General features: G+C 42.6%; 1 protein-coding gene across 1 annotated transcript in view; it reads right to left on the bottom strand.

The window, feature by feature from the left end:
• LOC145396490 (alkylglycerol monooxygenase-like) overlaps nucleotides 1-19,165 on the bottom strand; it is a 50,803-nt gene that overhangs the window by 6,691 nt on the left and 24,947 nt on the right. Inside the window, exons 6-10 of the mRNA XM_080269864.1 lie at nucleotides 18,776-19,045; nucleotides 16,977-17,128; nucleotides 15,852-15,986; nucleotides 14,584-14,697; nucleotides 13,088-13,330 (exon numbers count right to left, since the gene is read on the bottom strand). Coding sequence (XP_080125990.1) covers nucleotides 13,088-13,330; nucleotides 14,584-14,697; nucleotides 15,852-15,986; nucleotides 16,977-17,128; nucleotides 18,776-19,045 — 914 coding nt within the window. The remainder of the gene's footprint in view (nucleotides 1-13,087; nucleotides 13,331-14,583; nucleotides 14,698-15,851; nucleotides 15,987-16,976; nucleotides 17,129-18,775; nucleotides 19,046-19,165) is intronic.

Below are 19,165 nucleotides of genomic sequence, written 5' to 3'. Positions count from 1 at the left end.
AACGTAAAGAAGATGTGATTCAGGGGTGGGTTGGCTCCGGTACCTTTTGTAGGTCCTCTCCTTCTTGCGGACAGCATTAGAACAAGCGTGATTAAACCAAGGCTTTCTTGCATTAGTCAAAGGATATGAGAAAGGAATGTATGCTTCCATGCCCGAGAGAATAACCTCCGTAATGCGCAAGGCACACTCAGATGGCTCACAGCCATGGAAGCAATAATCATTCCAGGGAAAATCAAAGAAGTACTGCCTGAGGGCCTCCCAGTCCGCAGCTCCAAAATGCCACAGACGACGTTTCCCTGGAGGGTCCTCAGGCCGTACCGGAGTGATAGGACAGGTTAAGGTAATAAGGTTGTGATCGGAGGAGCCCAACGGAGAGAAAAGATTAACAGAGTAAGCAGAAGGATTAGTTGTGAGGAAGAGGTCAAGTATGTTGGAGCTCTCTCCAAGGCGGTCAGGGATACGAGTAGGGTGCTGTACAAGCTGCTCTAGGTCATTAAGGATAGAAAAGATGTAGGCTTGTTCACCAGGTGGATCCGTGAAAGGAGAGGAGAGCCAAAGGTGGTGGTGAACATTGAAATCTCCAAGAATGGAGATTTCAGAGAAAGGAGAAATGGATAGAATGTGTTCCATCGTAGAAGTAAGATAGTCGAAGAATTTTTGATAGTCAGTAGAATTAGGGGATAAGTAAACAGCACAGATATATTTAGTCAGAGAATGACAGGAAAGCCGAAGCCAGAGTGTGGAGAATTCAGAAGAATCAAGTTCAGGAACACGAGAGCAAGATAAGTCGTTGGGTATATATACACAACAGCCACCTTTGGCTTTGAAATGGTTATAGAGAAAGTAGGAGGATACAGAAAAGGGTTTGCTGTCAGTTGCCTCAGAGAGCTGAGTCTCCGTTAGAAAAAGAAGGTGAGGTTTAGAGGAGGAGAGGTGATGCTCAACAGATCGAAAGTTAGAGGAAAGGCCGCGAAAGTTGCAGAAGTGAAGAAGAAGAGAGTCAGACAATGGTTCCAGGCATCTTGAGTCGTCACCGGGAGAGGGGCAGATGGTGGGGGCATTTATGGTCCCCCTGGGGACTCCGAGGCTTGATAAATCGACGCCATTTTTGGTGAATTTTTAATAGGAAGTGTAGTGTGTACTGTGCATGTAGTTTCGTGAAGATAGAGAAATTTGTACTGGAGAACATGCTGGCCTACCCTCTGTGTAACTGAGACACTGAAAAAGTTCAGTAAAGGGGGATGGTCAGGAACTAGTCCTGAGGGCTGATGAAACGGGAGCTCCAGCACTCCCTGTCATCAGCTTTCCATCCACCTCGGGAGTACTGCCCTGCTCGACTGGTGCTACGGTCTACTCCTGATGTGTATAGGGTTTTATTTCCTAACTTATAATCCCAATCAGGTCTTTTTCCACTTTTACCAAACTTGATTACATGACACTTGTCCACGTTGAATTCCATTTGCCATGTACTACTCCATTCATGAAGTTTATTTAATCCTTCTTGTAGCTCTTTACAAAAGTCTGTGTTAGTAATTCTCCTTTGTATTTTTGCATCATCTGCAAACATATTCAGATAGCTCTCATTTCCAGTGTTACTGTTTATATAATTTATATACACTAAAAACATCATTGGTGCCAGCACTGAACCCTGTGGTACTCCACTAGTCACTTCTTTCCATGATGAGTAGTTTCCTCTTAGTACTGTCCTCATTTCTCTTTTTATGAGAAAGTCTTGCATCCAACAAAACAGTTTGCCTCGAATTCCTCCTTGATGGTACAGTTTCCATAAAAGTCTTTGGTGTGGTACTGTGTCAAAAGCTTTCTTGAAATCTAAATAGATACTGTCCACCCATCCTTCCCTTTCCTGTATTGTGTTTGTTACTCTGTCATAGTAGCTAAACAGATTAGTAACACATGATTTTCCTTTTCTGAAACCAAACTGTCTTTCTGTTATCATACTGTGTTCTTCTAGATGATTTACCCAAGCTTTTCTTATAAGTTTTTCTAATACCTTGGTTACAACACTGGTCAGTGATACTGGTCGGTAGTTGAGTGGATTTTGTCTATTTCCTTTCTTGAATAAGGGGACAATATTTGCTTTTTCCCAAATATCAGGTAGTTTACCTTGACTCAAGGATTTCTTGAAAATTAAAAATAATGGTTTACTTAACTCCTTTGCACATTCTCATAATACCCAACATGAAATTTCATCAGGACCACTTGCTTTTCCTCTGTCTAATCTACTTAACTCCTCCTGTATTACTTTTTCTGCTATTTGTATATCTGGTAGTATGTGTGGACATGCTTGTTCCACATAGTCCCTCTCAAAATTTTTTTCTTCTGTAAAAACTAATTGGAAATTCTTATTTAGTGCTTCACAAATATCTTTCTCTTGTGTATAAGTGATTCCCTCGTCCGTAATGGACTGTATTATATCTTTTACTTTGGTTTTGCTTCTGATATATCTGTAAAACAGCTTTGGTTGATCACTAGGAGGAGGCCGTAGCACGGGCCGAACAGGGTAGTACTCCCGAGGGGAATGGGAATGCTGGTGATAGGGAGAGCTGGAGCTCCTGTATCACTAGCTATCTAACCATCCCCCTTTGCTGACCTTTTCAGTGTGACAGTAACATGGAGAGTAGACCAGCATACTCTCCCAAACATTTCCTCTAACTATCAATGCACTACACCACATGCACCTTACATTTCACACAACGTATCCCACTACGTTACAGGAGTTGGCGCCAGCAAGGGCATGCGGCCAGAAAACTTTGCCCCCGCTACCTAGTGGCGGACTTCTGGGGGGAGGCGTGGCGGGGGTTCCGCCAGCATAGATCGTGGGTCCAGGGCGAGATGGGGCTCAGGCCTGTGCTAGAGGGTATAGGGCATTGCGGTTCCCAGGCTGCCGCTTCCGCCCAATAGAGAGGGGCCTGAACCTGGGAGTAGCGCCCCAGGAGGCTGCCCTATCAGGGGGTGTATAATGGAGGGATAGTTGCAGTGCCAAGACACGCTTGGAGGGTGTCCCTGCAGCTGTCCTGGCGGGGTGCCCCGAGGCCACTACCACAGCCACTGGTAAGCTGGTGGGCTAGGGGTCCCAGATCCATTGCCTGGACCTGGGACTGTGCAGTGAGTGGGACCTGTGCTGTGTCTGTCCCCCTTTATTAATACTGAAGATGACAAAACAAGTTTCAAAGCAAGCCTGAGGACAGTAAATCACCCATGGGGATGAGGGTGGGTTCATGGAATGTGGGAAGTTTGAGGGGAAGAGCAGGGGAAGTCGTTGAGGCATTCAGTAGGAGGTGGGTAGATGTGGCGTGTTTGCAGGAAGTCCGGTACAGGGGTGGATCAGCCAGAAAGATTGTTAGGAAGAACTGTTGCTATAAGTTGTTTTGGCAGGGGGGGACAGACGGATATGGAGGTGTTGGTGTGATGGTTGCGGAGAAATGGGTGGAGTATGTTATGAATGTTTTGAGAGTAAGCGATAGGATATTGGTAGTGAAAATTTTGTTGGGAAGAAAGATAGCTGCGATTATATCGGCATATGCTCCACATGCTTGGGGTTTCATTTACTCGGGACTTATCTCGGAAAGACCATATTACATCTCTTGTAAAATCTGCTTCCAAGAGATTGGGTGTGCTAAGCTGACTCCGCTCTTTCTTTACCCCTGCACAATTGTTGACTCTATACAGAGGTTTTATCCGCCCCTGTGTGGAGTACAACTCTCATGTGTGGGGAGGCTCCCCACATGCAGCTCTTCTCAATAGGGTGGAGTCAAAGGCTTTTCGTCTCATTAACGCTCCTCCTCTTACTGACTCCCTTCAACCTCTGTCTCTTCGCCGCACTGTTGCATCTTTATCTCTTTTCTATCGCTACTTTAATGGTCACTGCTCTGCTGAACTGTCTGCTTGCATTCCTCCACCTCTACGACGGGCGCGTAGCACCCGTCTGGCAGCAAACTCTCATCCCTTTTCTGTCCAACTCTCTAATGCAAGAGTTAACCGTTACTCCCAGTCTTTCATTTATGCAACAGGTCAGCTCTGGAACTGTCTCCCTCTATCTGTATTTCCTGCTGCCTATGATCTCCAGTCTTTCAAACGCAGTGTGTCCAGGCATCTCAAAATGATCGGATCTTGAATTTGGCTCTCTCTTGTATTTTGTTTTTCTCTTGGAGGGAACTCTTACTGCGGGCCAAGGCCTTTGGTTCCTTCTTCCTCGCATAAAAAAAAAAAAAAAAAAAAAAGGCAGCATTGGATGAATCAGAGAAAGATAGATTTTGGGATGATTTAATACGTGTAGTGGGTGGTATGCGGGATGATGAGATAGTGATTTTGGGAGGGGACTTAAATGGTCATGTAGGTGAAGCAGCACAAGGTTATGAAGGAGTGAATGGGGGATGATCGTATGGTCTAAGGAATGCAGAAGGGGAAAGGATACTCGAGTTTGGGGAGGCAACGGATATGATTGTGTGCAACACATATTTTAGGAAAAGAGACAGTAGGTTAATTACGTATGAGTCTGGGGGAAATAGCAGTCAGATGGATTATTTTCCGGTTAGGAGGGCCGATAGGAAGTTAGTGAGGGATGTTAAAGTTATAGGAAGTGAGGAGTGTGTGCAGCAGCACAAACTGTTGATTTGTGATATGGTGCTTAAAGAACAAGTGATGAAAAAGAGGACTTATGTACCTAGGAGGAAAATATGGAAGCTGAAAAACCAAGTAGTAAAGGATGCTTTCTATAGCGAGTTGAGGAGAGTGGTGGCTGAACAGGGAGCTGTAGACAGACGCGTTAATGAACAGTACAAAGCCCTCAAGAACAATTTCTTGAGAGTTACTGATGTAACATGCGGCTGGACAAGAGGACCACCAAGACATAAAGTAACTTGGTGGTGGGATGAGGGTGTAGAAGCTGCAATTAAGGAGAAAAGAAGGCTTTTCCGGGAATGGAAGAAGGGTGGTAGCAAAGAGGAATATTTGGCTGCCAAGCGTAGGGCTAGAAGAGAGGTATACAGGGCAAAGTCTGAGTCACAGAGACAATTACTTGATAACCTAAATCATGGGGAAAGGAAAAATATATTTAGGGTGGCAGGTCAGGTGAAGAGGGATAATCGGGATATCATAGGTGAGCAGTGTGTGAAGAATGATGAAGGAAGGGTAGTGGTGAACAGTGAGAATATTAAAGATGCATGGAGAGAGCATTATAACCGGTTGTTGAATGAGGAGTTTGACTGGGACAGGGAAGGTTTGGAGCCAGCAGATCCAGTGTCTGGCCCTTGGCCTTTGATTGATACTGCTACTGTGAGTGAGGCAATAGGCAGGATGAGGGTGGGGAAGGCAGCAGGTGTGTCTGGGTTGACTGCCGAAATGTTGAAGGCCTCAGGCGATATAGGGGTGAGTTTAGTCACTGACCTGATAAATAGGATTATCTATGAGTGTGTTGTCCCAGATGATTGGCTGAAGAATGTAATTGTAAATGTGTATAAAGGGAAAGGTGATGCCCTGGAAAGAGGAAATTATAGAGGTATAAAGCTTTTAGATCAGATAATGAAGGTAATGGAGAGAGTTTTAGAAGGTATGATTAGAGAAAGAGTGAATATTGATGAGATGCAGTTCGGGTTCATGCCAGGTAGGGGGACCACTGATGCCAAATTCATTGTTCGACAGCTTCAGGAAAAATATATTGGTAGGAGAAGGGATCTTTATTTTGTGTTTGTTGATTTGGAAAAGGCCTTTGACAGAGTCCCTAGAGAGGTGGTGAAGTGGGCAATGAGAAAGCTTGGCTTGGAGGAGTGGCTGGCTAGGGTGGTTATGGCCATGTATGTGGGTGCTCACACCCAGGTGAGAGTGAATGGAGATTTGAGTGATGAGTTTTCCGTGAATGTTGGTGTGCATCAGGGGTCAGTCTTGAGTCCCATGTTGTTTATCGTGGTACTTGAGGCCCTTTCACGTGACTTTAGAAACGGATTCCCGTGGGAGTTGTTGTATGCTGATGATTTGGTGTTGATTGCAGAGAATGAAAGGGAGGCGGAGGAAAGGTTTAGGAAGTGGAGAGATGGTATGGGGCAAAAGGGTTTAAGGGTAAATGCAGATAAAACAAAAGTGATGATATCTAGGGTTGGTGGCGGTACTGTCAAAGACGAGGGAGAGTGGCCATGTACAGTCTGCCACAAGGGCGTGGGAAGTAATTCCATCTTGTGCGGTGTGTGTGATAAATGGGTGCATAAGAGATGTAGTGGTATCAGAGGTAGACTGCGAGATAATGCTGATTTTATGTGTACGGCGTGCCAGGGTGAGCAGGTGGAGATTGTCAGACGTGAAAGGATTGAACTTGCTGGTGAATCTCTTGAGTGTGTGGAAGAGTTTTGTTATTTGGGAGACATGTGTGCTGGAGGTGGGGCTGGAGCTAGCTCTGTGGCTAGGGTGAGAAGTGGTTGGAAGAAGTTCAGGGAGCTCTTGCCTCTCTTGACATTGAGAGGGCTCTCCCTACATGCTAAGGGGTCTTTGTTTGCAGCATGTGTTAGGAATGTAATGCTGTATGGCAGTGAGACCTGGGCAGTGAAGGAGGAAGATAATCGCCGGCTCAGACGAACAGAATTGACAATGATTAGGTGGATGTGCAGTGCGTCCCTGCGTCCAAGGCCTGGAGGGGCTGGGTTTACAATGGAAGAGTTGAGAGGTAGGATGGGACTGGAGTGTATTGGTGTTGTGATGAGGAGAGGTAGATTGAGGTGGTTTGGACATGTGGAGAGGATGGGGATGATAATTGGGTGGGGGAGGTGAGAAGTGTTAATATTGGGGGTGGGGTTATGAGGGGTAGACCGAGAAAGACATGGGACGAGGTCATTAAGTGTGACCTTAGGGTTAAGGGACTAAACAGGGCGGCTGTAATGGATCGTGCAGCGTGGAGAGCCGCCATTAGGTGACCAAGGCCGACACATGCAAGCATGTTGGAGCCTTTAAAAAAGAAAACAAAAATGACTACTTTTATTTATTATATCCTCCTCAAACTGTTTTTGGGCGTCCCTCCTTATTCTTGTATAGTCGTTTCTTGCCTGTTTGTAATTATTATACGCCCTTTCACTCTTGTGAAACAATCTCTTCTTTCTTTTGATTTTTTATATTCTGTATTGAACCATTTCTGTATTTTCTTATCTGCTTCTTTGTGCTGTGGGATGTACTTCTGGACTCCTATTTCATAAAATTCACAAAATTTTTTATATACAGCATTTAAATCTTGTCCTCTAAGCTCATTTTCCCAATCAGCTTCTAAGAAATACTTCTTTAGGTCTTGATAATTTCCCTTTTTATAGTTTAGGCTCTTTTTGTAACTGTCATTGCTGTTTACTATGTCATATGCTATCCTGAAGTTATAATTTAGTACTGCATGATCGCTTTTGCCGAGTGGAGGGTGATATATTAAACTGTCAACATCATTTTCTTGCCTAGTAAATATTAGATCTAGCACTGAAGGTACATCAAGTCCTCTTTTTCTGGTGGTTTCCCTCACATGTTGCGTTAAGAAAAACTCTTGTACGAGATCCAGGAGCTTTTGGTCCCAACAGCTTTCTTGGCTATTTATATCTAGAGTATTCCAATTTATTTTTGTATTGAAGTCCCCAGTTAGTATAATTCTTTCCGATTTCTCTTCCATTTTATGTAGCAATGATCTTATACTCTGAATTGTACTCTCTGCCAGGTCCTCATATTCGTCTCTTTCCCATGTGTTTGATCTGGGTGGCATGTACAAATTGGCTACAATTACTTTACCTTCAGATGTGTCGATCTCTACTGCAATCAGTTCTACTTGTGATGGTATATCTAGTTTTATTTCCTTGACTTTTAGATTTTTCTTAGTTAATATTATAATTCCTCCTCCTTTTTTTTAAATTTCTGTCTTTTCTCCATATATTGTATTCCTCTAAGTTTAGTATGTCATTGGATATCCTTGGTGTTAATTTTGTTTCAGTTAGGCATATTATTTGTGGTTCATTTTCTCTGACATAATCATTCATCTCTAGTAATTTTGATACCATTCCATCCACATTTGAGTACATCAACTTTATCATCTTGTCTATATACTTGTCATGACATGGTTCTACTACCTTCCTCCTTTTTCTTCCATCCTGTTTGTGTACCACTTTCGTACCTGCAATCCTATTACTTTGTACAAAAATTTCTTCTTCTCCTCTTCTGATCTTCCCTCATCTTTTGTTTTTGCTTCCTCCCTTTTCTCTTTCAGTAATTCCAGTTCCTCTTGTGTTAGGCATCTTTTTATCCATACATTTTTGAACTCCTCTTTTTCCATAAGGTTCTTTACATTTTTTAGTATCTCTTCCACAGTGTTTACACTCTGGAAAGTCACCTTTAGAGGTCTTGTCTTGCTTTTCTCGTATTTCCCTAACCTTTTGTGTTCCTCTATGTCTTTACTACAGATTTCCTCTGATACTTCTTTCAGTAAGCTCATTACATTTGCCATCTCCTTTTTGTCTCTTGTGATCTTGTTTTTAACTTCTTCCTCTTCTATACCAGTGATTACTATTGATTTGTTTATCTCTACTGAATCTCTGACTAACTTTGGATTGTTTTGGATTATTCTTTTCACATCCTTTTTAATACTTTTTTCCTCAACCCTTGTTTCTAAGTCTTTTTTTACTTTCACCATTTCAGCATACGTGGTTTCTACATCATTTTTGTAGCTTTGCACAGCTTCATTCACCTGTGTTATAATCTCCTCAATATCACTGCTCTGGTCCATAAGACTGCTTGCTTGCCTAATTGTCTCTGTGTCATTTTTTAACTCTTCCATAACACTCTCGTGATTGACTACTGTACTTGCCATTTCACTCACTTTCTTCTTAAGCGTACTCAATTCCACTGTTAGTTCACTGATGGTTGTGTCTTCTTATTGGCCTCCCTTCCTAGTTTTTCTATCTCTTCCTTTTGCAAGTGCATTTGCTTCTTTGTTTCATCAATTTCATTTTTGAAAGCCATTTCTAGTTTGTGTACACGTTCAACCAGTCTATTGTGAGTCTCCACTTCAACCAGTTCTTGGTAGAAATCATCATTTTGCTTTTTACTTTTATCCCTTTTCTTTTCCAAATTTGTTTTACTAAAGTATGTATCCATTTTGCAATACTAAAAGAACAGAGTATGTACAGTTTCCCCGTTTTGCTGTAGTCTAAACAAACCTCGGCTGACTCAGCGCATTTTTTGTTCCTCGTGGTTCTGTTTTCTGTTTAAACAAGTCTTGTTTAAACTTATCATTTTTTTCCTTTTAATAATGAAAAATCATTTAGTCTAACCTGGTACAGAGCTTGACTCATACAAAGATACTAATTTAGGTAATGCCACTGGCCGTGTTGGTTCGGTACGGAGCACCGATGTCGCACGTCTGCACCTGATGACTCCCTCTGTGTGTGTAATTCACCGGGTCGGTCAGGATCACTTGATGGTCGTGATCGTCAGCTTTTTTTACCCTCCCGGAAGGGAGCTGAGAGCTCATATAGTCTGATCTAAGGGCAAGGCTGTGACCTTCACACATGCACACACCCATCCCCTTGCTCAAGGGGGACAGTAACCACCCACTTCGTCAGTGAAACTTTTCGCAACCTGAGCAAGGCGCGAACTCCCGTCCACCAGTTGGCAAGCGGGAACGTTACCACTGCACCAGCGAGCTGTGTGTGTGTGTGTGTGTGTGTGTGTGTTATCATTATCATCATCTAATCCTGTGTTGTCCCATGAGAAGCACAGAAGCCCAGGGCTAGGCAAGTTGGTCCTAACATTTAAGATGAGAGTGACCAGCCTCACTCATCCCTGAGTGGCGCTACATGAGCAATAAACCCCAACCACCCCTTGGATATAAACCTACACAGGCTCAATCCGGTTGCAGAGCCTTAATTACTCACTAAACCACCAGACATCAATGTTTGGTTATATGGTTACCACCCAGCATAGTAAATGGTTTCCTAGAGTAATAATAATAATAATAATAATAATAATCTGTTTTTTTGTTTCTCAAAAGTGCCAGTTCTTCCTTTGGGAATTCACTAGCGCTCAACACACAATTTTTTACAATTACAAGAACTGTGTCATCTCTCATATACAATACAAGCTACATCATATATACAAGAAACCATTAATTTGGCTTGTCACTCAGTGTAGAGTCACCCACGGACAGATGGAAGAGGAAAGAAAGAAGGAACGAAAGACAGAAGAGGAAGGAAGGAAAGATGGAAGGAAGAAATGAAAGGGCAGTAACCCGAGAGCAGCACTACATTGATTGAGTGGATGGCGAGTGCCCCCATACATATGCAGGTAAAAGCTATTACAGTTACATGTAACTTTGGTATACAGTACAGAGTATGCCACTGAGACTCTATTTAATAATACTACATTATTACAGCTCTCTCTGGGTGATTGTTATCACTTATATCCCATTAGATTACAAAGTTGTCAGGACCAACTGCCTAGCCCCGGGCTCCTACGCTCCTCATGGGGAAACGTAGGATTGGATGATGGATGGATGGATAGATTACAAAGTTGTTGTGTGTGGGGTGTTGCTGGAGAGGTACTGTACTTAACATACTATCCTCCATTTACTGGTTCATAGTCGCAAGCTTACAATTCTGAAGCCTGGGGTTCTCCCCGTATTCAACTCTTCAATATGCCAAGTTGCATCCATTTTAAAGGATCTGAGTCCCTCAGTGGGATATGATAACTCAGTGTCATTGGGATATTTATCAAAAGCTGTCTTCATATACTGTACTGTACAAACTAACACAACAACAGCAAAAACACACATGGTACACAACAAACATAACAAACTACAAGGGGCAGATCCTGTGATTGTTACAAGGGAGGAGGGAGTCCAAGATTTTTTCCTTGCTATTAAAGCTCATCACTTTTGTTCACTTTGTTCTAACCTGACAAAGATCAGTACACTCTCTGATGGGCAGGTGTTGACTGGAAGGTTGATTTAACTGGTAACCAGAGAGTCTCACTCCTGCTTTATACCTAAGGATCACAAAGTTTTATGCCACCACAACACAGTACTCAAGTTACAACTGTTGCCCAGTTCCATCATGTGAGAACAAACCCATTATAACAAAAGCCAAATATTTCTCCCACTGGCAATCTGGAAAAATTAACAGCACAATTCAAAAAGAGGTCTGGACTCACTTCCCCCTACTTGATCTGCAACTCATTAAAAAAAAAAAAAAAAAAAAAGCAGCAGCCTGTTAAGCTACACTTCCCAGGGCTGAGATTCCCCAATAAACTCACAGTACAATCAACACTCTATCATGACTCAGATTTATTTTTTGCAGGAAGAACTAGTGACATAAGTTGTACTGCTGCAGGAAGAACAAGAGATGTGGGAAGTTTTATTACTGCAGGAAGAACTAGAGACATAAGTTACATTTGTGCAGGAAGAACTAGAGACATAAGTTACATTTGTGCAGGAAGAACTAGAGACATAAGCTAAAACAGTGCTCTTTGTTACTAGCCCTTCCTGGATAAACATTGGAACAGTGTGAGGAACAAGAGGTATGGTATGCAATAAATCTGCACTCTCCATTCCTAGTCCTTCCTGGGAAATGAATCTAAGGGTCCTATGATTAAACCTGAAATCGTGAAGTGGGATGCAGACCCCCCGCCACCAATTTTTTTACAATGATTTTTTAAGAAACTGATGATGATGGAGTGAGAGACTAACTAGAAGAGTGTATGTGAATGAAGTGGAAGGGAGGAAAAGGGAAGGGGAGACAAAAGATGAGATGGGAGAATGGAGCAGAGAGGTATAGAGAGGGAGGTGTAAGTTCAGGGGCAGGGGAGCAAAATGGCAGGGGGCGGGGTAGCGTGGAGATGATTTGTACGTGGCCACCTCTTATGGGATTAAAGGGTTTGGCTGTACAGATAGATAGATGATGATGATGGAATGCATCTGGCCTTGTATGGCTACTGACTGCATTCTGTAAGGTGGGATGCAGGTTGACCATACACAATAAACACAGGAGTTCCACAAATAATCATCAGAAAATTAGGAGTTAGCATTCCACTTTGCAATTTGAGGTTCAAGCACATGACCTCAAGTTCTATCCATCCATCTATCTATCTATCTATCTATTGCCTGGTGCCTTGGTCTGTAATGGGTGGGGAAATAAAAACTCTTCATCACTCAGTTACAACAGGGAATTGAGCAGGAGGGAGATGCCAGATGATATGAAGGTGTCATGAGGGTGTGAAAAGAGGCAGAAATGAAACAGGTAATGAACGGATATAATTATGGGGGGAGGAAGGAGAGATAGAGATAGATAGATAGAGAGAGAGAGAGAGGAAAAAAAAAAAAAAATCCTTCACAGAGGTAATGATCACAGTATGGAGAGTCTTGAGTGAAGAAACAATAATGATCACAGTATGGACAGTCTTGAGTGAAGAAACAATAATGATCACAGTATGAAGAGTCTTGAGTGAAGAAACAATAATGATCACAGTATGGAGAGTCTTGAGTGAAGAAACAATAATGATCACAGTATGGAGAGTCTTGAGTGAAGAAACAATAATGATCACAGTATGGAGAGTCTTGAGTGAAGAAACAATAATGATCACAGTATGGAGAGTCTTGAGTGAAGAAACAAAATACTAACTCTTCACTTCTGTTTAACATGAGGGTCATAATGTCATACTGACAACAACATTTTACATCATTAATAACAGTGAGGTGAGGGTGGTGGGGTAAGCAGGAATGAGGCAGGGAGTGGTAGAACACAGAAATATCATATAAATAGAAAAATGATATCTCAGGTGCTGGCCTGGGAGTCGTATCATCAGTGAGGAGGACTACACACTAATGAGGCCGGATAAGAGTGAAATATGGCAACCTGAAGATGTGCAATGTGAACAGAAAATATCGGATCTTTCTCTTCACTTATACTTCACTGTAGGTTATTAGAAAATGATAATGGGAATAAGATGGCAGTACGGTATGGCAGGGTAGAGCCAGAGAGAAGTAAAAGACTGACAAGTAAACAGAAAATGGTGGACCTTAAGAAGGGGGAACAGAACACATTCTTCACTCCTTCTTCATGGGGACCTTGCAGAGGATGATGCCAGGAGCAAGGAGTAAGATGATCAGTGACAGGGAGTACAGGGTGGTGAGGGGAGGCAGGAGTGCAGCAGGGGGAGGCAAGAGAAGGCAAATGAGGAGGCCCAACACACAGCGACAGATCTCCAGTGCACGGGTGTATGGCGGCTGGTCGTACAGGATCCCAATGCAAGTCAAGGCGACCACCACCACCAGGCTGTACACCGTGACCATCATGGGGTTGCTGCTACCCTGGAACAAAGATTCTGTTTTGTTTTGTTTTGCTTTAAGCAAAGAAGAAGGAACCAACGACCATTTCTACGATCTGACCAAATGCTTCATTATCCTCATCTTAATAATACTGACTATGGCAGCTGTTCATACAAGAATCCCAGTGAAATTTAAAATGACCACAACCAATAGACTATGTTACCATCATGGGGCTTGAGTTATCCTGTGGGGTAGTAGTAGTAGTAGTAGTAGTAGTAGTAGTAGTCATAGTAGAAGTAGTAGTAGTAGCGGCAGTACAGGCGACCCTCACTTTACAAACAATCACGCAACGAAAATTCGCTTTAACGAAGATCGCATTTTACTACCCTTTGCTCACCTAACAAACGCCAACTTTCACTTTGTCACATTTTTGCCAAGGGCAATTTTAAACCAGAAGCACTCACAGTCAGCTGATTCAATCACAGCGCCACTAACAGAGAAAACACACACCATTCACTCCTGCCCTACCATCCAAAACAGTATAACACCTTGCCACCACATATGCAACATTTATATTGTCATCACACCATCCAAATGCCCTGCTACAAGCCCCGGAAAACAAGATACCAAAGCCACCAGGAGGAGCCTTGCTCTTGGGATGAAATTAGACATACAATAATAAGGAGGCACGAGAGTGGTATGACTTAAGACATACTCTGTGTGTGTGTGTGTGTAGTGGCAGTAGCAGTAGTAGTAGTGGCAGTAGTAGTAGTAGTAGTAGTGGCACTAGCAGTAGTAGTAGTAGCAGTAGTAGTAGTAGCAGTAGTAGTAGTAGTAGTAGTAGTAGTAGTAGTAGTAGTAGCAGTAGTAGTAGTAGCAGTAGTAGTTGTAGTAGTAGTAGTAGCAGTCCCTGGTTCATCTGAATGTGAACCCAGGGGACTGCAGGATGAAGCTGGACCTCTCCTGCAGACTTCCATCCTCTATTCACGAGTGAGAGAGAGAGAGAGAGAGAGAGAGAGAGAGAGAGAGAGAGAGAGAGAGAATGATACTGCACTCCTTCTAATCCCAAATAGTTATGCTCTTAAGTGTGCTTGTTACAAAAAACTGTGAGCTACACATGACTTAAGACATACTCTGTGTGTGTGTGTGTGTGTGTGTGTGTGTGTGTGTGTGTGTGTGTGTGTGTGTGTGTGTGTGTGTGTGCATTTGCATGTGTGAGTGCATGTATGTGTGCGTTTGCATGTGTGAGTGCGTGCGAGTGTGTGTGTGTCTACATGAGGTGGGTTAGTACATACCACCAGGTCGTTGAGTGTTGTGGTAAGGATGAGGGCAGCACATAGGTGGGTAATGGTGTACACGTGGGTAGCACCGTGTGCTTGGGCTGGTCTGTACTCTCGGGGAACTGTTACCTGAAATATACGAGTGCAGTCACACAAACAAAACACAGTTTTGTTTTGTTGATAAAGGCTCCAACATGCTCGCATGTACTGGCCTTGGTCACCTAATGGCAGCTCTCCATGGTGCTCATCTCTGGCATCTTCCCTATTCAGCCCTTTATCCCTGAGGTCACACTCTATGACCTTGTCCCATGTCCTTTTTGGTCTGTCTCTCGCAACCCTATCCCCAGTGTTCGCACCTCTCACCTTCTCCATCCAACTGTCATCCCCCATCCTCTCCACATGCCCAAACCATCTTTAATCTACCCCTCATCACAACATAAGTACATTCAAGTCCCATCCCTCCTTCCAAATCATCTCAATCTACCCCCTCCCCTCTCCATCACAAAACTAATAAACTCCAGTCCCTTCCTTCCTCTCAACTCTTAAATCATAAACATAGTCCCTCCTGGCCTCATATTCAAGGACCCACCACACATTCATCTAATCACTGTCAATTTTGGACATACATAAATCAACTTACACTCACATTAATATACACATATACACCAATTCTACTGCAGATTCTAATATCAATTCACTGCTTTTTGATAAATAGGAAGAGGGAGAACAACGAGTATTGTAACAGTAATATCAGCTTCAAAACCCCAATGACTTTTCAAAATGCTGCATAAGCATTTCACAATTCTTCAGCCAAAAGTGAAGTGATATTCCCAATGGCAACAGTGAACTCAACAAAAAAAAAAAGTATCGCACATCTGGGGTACGATGGTTGTGGAAATGGGCAAGTTTTGTAGGACACTAGAGAATCTATTAACCAAGAGCTTTAAAAAAAAAAAAAAAAAAAAAAAAAAAAAAAGCACAATGTAAACTTTTGTGCAATTTTCAGCCCTACTAATTACCAAGGATAATATATGGATTGAAAAAAAAGACTTGAGACTGAAAAAGACATGAGATGAGGTCATAGAGTGTTACCTCAGGATAAGGGACTAAACAGGGAGGCTGCCAGAGATTGACCAGTGTGGAGTGCTGCCATTAGGTGACCAAGGCCATGTTGGAGCCTTTATAAATCAAACCAACACTTCATCCTTCTTTCAGAATGATACGTGCAGTAAGGTGTGCTGTACTTTTTTTGTTGACTGTAAATCAATATACACAGGACTTACGTCAATTTTGTCCTCCTCGCGGCCAGTCCAGGGAGCTCCAGGTAGCCAACTAGGGCCCTTGATGAGAGAACACAGCCCATCCCAGAGGTTGTCCATGTTGAAGGCTTTCTTGAGTGTATCCCTGAGATAAAACACCTGAAGGGAGACCGAACACTTGTAAGGGGAGACAACACTTGTAAGGGGAGACAGAGGGCATGTATGGGGGAGACACAGGACTTTTAGGGGGAGAGAGAACACCTGTGGAAGGAGATCTCTCTCACACACACACACACACACACACACACATGGGGAGACAAAACACCTATATATATATATATATATGGGAAGATAGAACTTATGTATGAGGAGAGAGAAGAACTATGAGGGAAGAGAATACCTACAGGAAAAAGAACACCTGTAATGGAGACACAACACCTACATAGGAAAGGTGAGGAAAGGCCATGGGAGCAGAGGAGACGAGAGCAATGCAATGGACAAGACATGAAAGAAACTGAACTGAAAGGAAAGGAAAGGAAAGAAACTGAACAGAAATGAACTAAAAGGAAAGGAAAGGAAAAGAAAGAAACTGAACAGAAATGAACTGAAAGGAAAGGAAAAGAAGGGAAAGAAACAGAACAGAAATGAATTGAAGGGAAAGGAAGAGAAATGAAAGAAACTGAACAGATGTGAACAGAGAGAGAAGGAAAAGGAAAGAAATGAGAGAAAATGAAATGAACTGAAAGACAAGATGAGGAAAACCTTGAGGAAAGCAACACAAAGCAAATGAAATGAAAGAGAAGGAAAAGAAAGGCAAGAAAATGAAATGAAAGGCAAAGAAAGTAAATCTATCAGTCTCTAACTAGATGCCTTAAACCTGTAAGGGGTGACCACAAACAAATTGCCTCCACGTCCCCCTGTCCCCTGCCATTTTACTGCCCTTCCCCCAACTTACATCCTCCTCTCCCATTTACCGGTACCTCTCTACTCATCCCTCCATCTCATCCTCAGTCTGCCCCTCCCTCTCCCCCCCTCCACCTCAATCACATACACTCTCCTCATTAGTCTCTCCCTCTTCATCCTCTCCACATGGCCAAACCACCTCACAATGTATTTCTCCTAACAACACAAAAAAGACACACCCTTTACCTGATTATAGAGGGGGTTGAAGGCTTCGGGCTGACTCAGTATTCCGTAAACAATCTGTTGGCCTGGAATTGGGGCCTGGAAGGTGCCAAAGATGTGGTCCCAAAAGATGAACACCCCACCATAGTTCTTGTCCAGGCAGAATAAGTTGCTGCCTGGAATGTACTTAGGGATTAGTATTGTTGCTGTTATTGTTATTATTATCATTATTATTGTTGTTGTCATCCCCAATGTCATCATCATCCTCACCCTCATCATCAACATTATTATTATTATTATTATTATTATTATTATTATTATTATTATATATTATTATTATTATTATTATTATCATTATTATTATTACTATCATCATCACTCTATCCTTAGGCAGGGAAAAAGAGGAAAAAAAGTAATGATGATGATGATGATGATGATGATGGTAATAATAACATAATAATAATAATAATAGTAATAATAATAATAATAATAATAATAATAATAATAATAATAACTCACTCTTGGTTGAATAAAATTATCTGGTGTAAGACAGAATAGAATACTACACACTTCTCCACACCATGAGGGGGGAGGGGAGTTAGGCTCCTTTGACTCTCTCTCAGCTGATGAAGTCTTGTGGCATTTGTGGGATTTTTTTTTTTTATGCTAGGAAAAGAAGGAACCAAAGGCCAGGAATACTAGATTTGTTGTGAAAATCATAGGATAAAAAATAATACATAAATAAGGGGCAAATAAAGGGTCATATGAGTCAAGAGAGATGGAGGGATGGAGTGGAGAGGTACATATATGAGAGAGGGTGTGTGTGAGCTGGGAGCAGGGAAGTGAAATGACAGGGGACAGGACGACATGGAGGCGATTTGTTTGTGGCCACCCTATACAGGATTAAGGCATCTGGCAATAGATAGATAGATAGGTAGATGAGTCAAGAGGCCATTTTTTTTTAACACCTCTTCCTTGGTGATTTATCCAGCACATTACACCTCATTATTGTCTTGTGTTATTCATGCACTGTTGATATTAATATGATAAATAGCAATTGAGGAAATGTTAAGATCTAATTTGGAAAAGAAATATACACACTCCTCTATAAAACAACAACACTGGGAGAGAGAGAGAGAGAGAGAGAGAGTAAGAGAGAGAGAGGGAGAGAGAGAGAGAGTGAGAGAGAGAGAGAGAGAGAGAAAAAAACCTTCTCAGCATAACCAGTCTTCCCTCATCCACCCCTCTTCTCAAATATCCTCCTCATCTCTATTTTCACCCACTTCCTTCCCCCTAACCCTTGCATGATGGGAGAATTCTTGGACTGGATTCTGGGTGGCACAGTAAAGGAAAGGAAAAGAGAGAAGAGGAAAGGAAAAGAAGGTGAGAATAGGAGAGGAGCGGAGAGGAAAGTGAAGGGAAAGGAAGGGAAGGGAAGAGAGGTGAACTGAAAGAAAAGATGAGTGCAAAAAATTTCACCTTTTTTTTATTTGGGAGGGGGGGGACATTTCACACAGCACAGTGGCTGAAAAAAATAAATAAATAAATAAAAAATACAAAACATGTTCCAGATCTACCTCTTTTCTATAGCACTTCTTTCCAGCTAAACAATTTCCCCCAGAAAAACTTACCATGATGAGCTCTATCTATCTATCCAAGCAATTCCTCACAGACCACAACAATTTATCATGGTGGACCCTATGGTGACATGGAGTATTTAAAATGTACTCAAGGGGCCCTAACGTCAAAACCAATTTCGTGTGTATCCAGCCCTGACAGAGAAGCATCTACTCTACCTCTCTTACTATCTACTCTATACTTACCATGGTGAACTCTGTGGTGATTTGGAGTATTTAAAATGTACTCAAGGGGCCCCAGCGTTGAAACCGCCTCTGTGTGTACCCAGCACTGATAGAGGAGATTAAATTGGATGTGAGCCAGCATATAGGAGGGGGGTACACCTAGGAGAGCCAGGGGGAGGTAGAAGACCCAGGAGAACAGGCGCTGCAAGGGTGAGTGGCGCAGACCCACAGCCACGGTCAGGTCCTGGCTGCTGTGATGGACTTGGTGTATGGCCCACAGCACCATGATCTCTGTCGGCACACACTGCCATCAGATACAAAGACTGGATTGCGTGTGGTTTGGGTTAGTTTGGTGTGGTTTGGTTGCGTTGGGTTGGGTTGCTTTGCTTTGCTTTGGTTTGGTCTTGGGCT

The sequence above is a fragment of the Coenobita brevimanus genome, chromosome 4 (assembly GCF_032717465.1).
Source record: "Coenobita brevimanus isolate Jiangsu-jjx chromosome 4, ASM3271746v2, whole genome shotgun sequence".
NCBI classification, from domain to species: Eukaryota; Metazoa; Arthropoda; class Malacostraca; order Decapoda; family Coenobitidae; genus Coenobita; species Coenobita brevimanus.
This window is presented reverse-complemented; position numbering and strand designations above follow the sequence as displayed.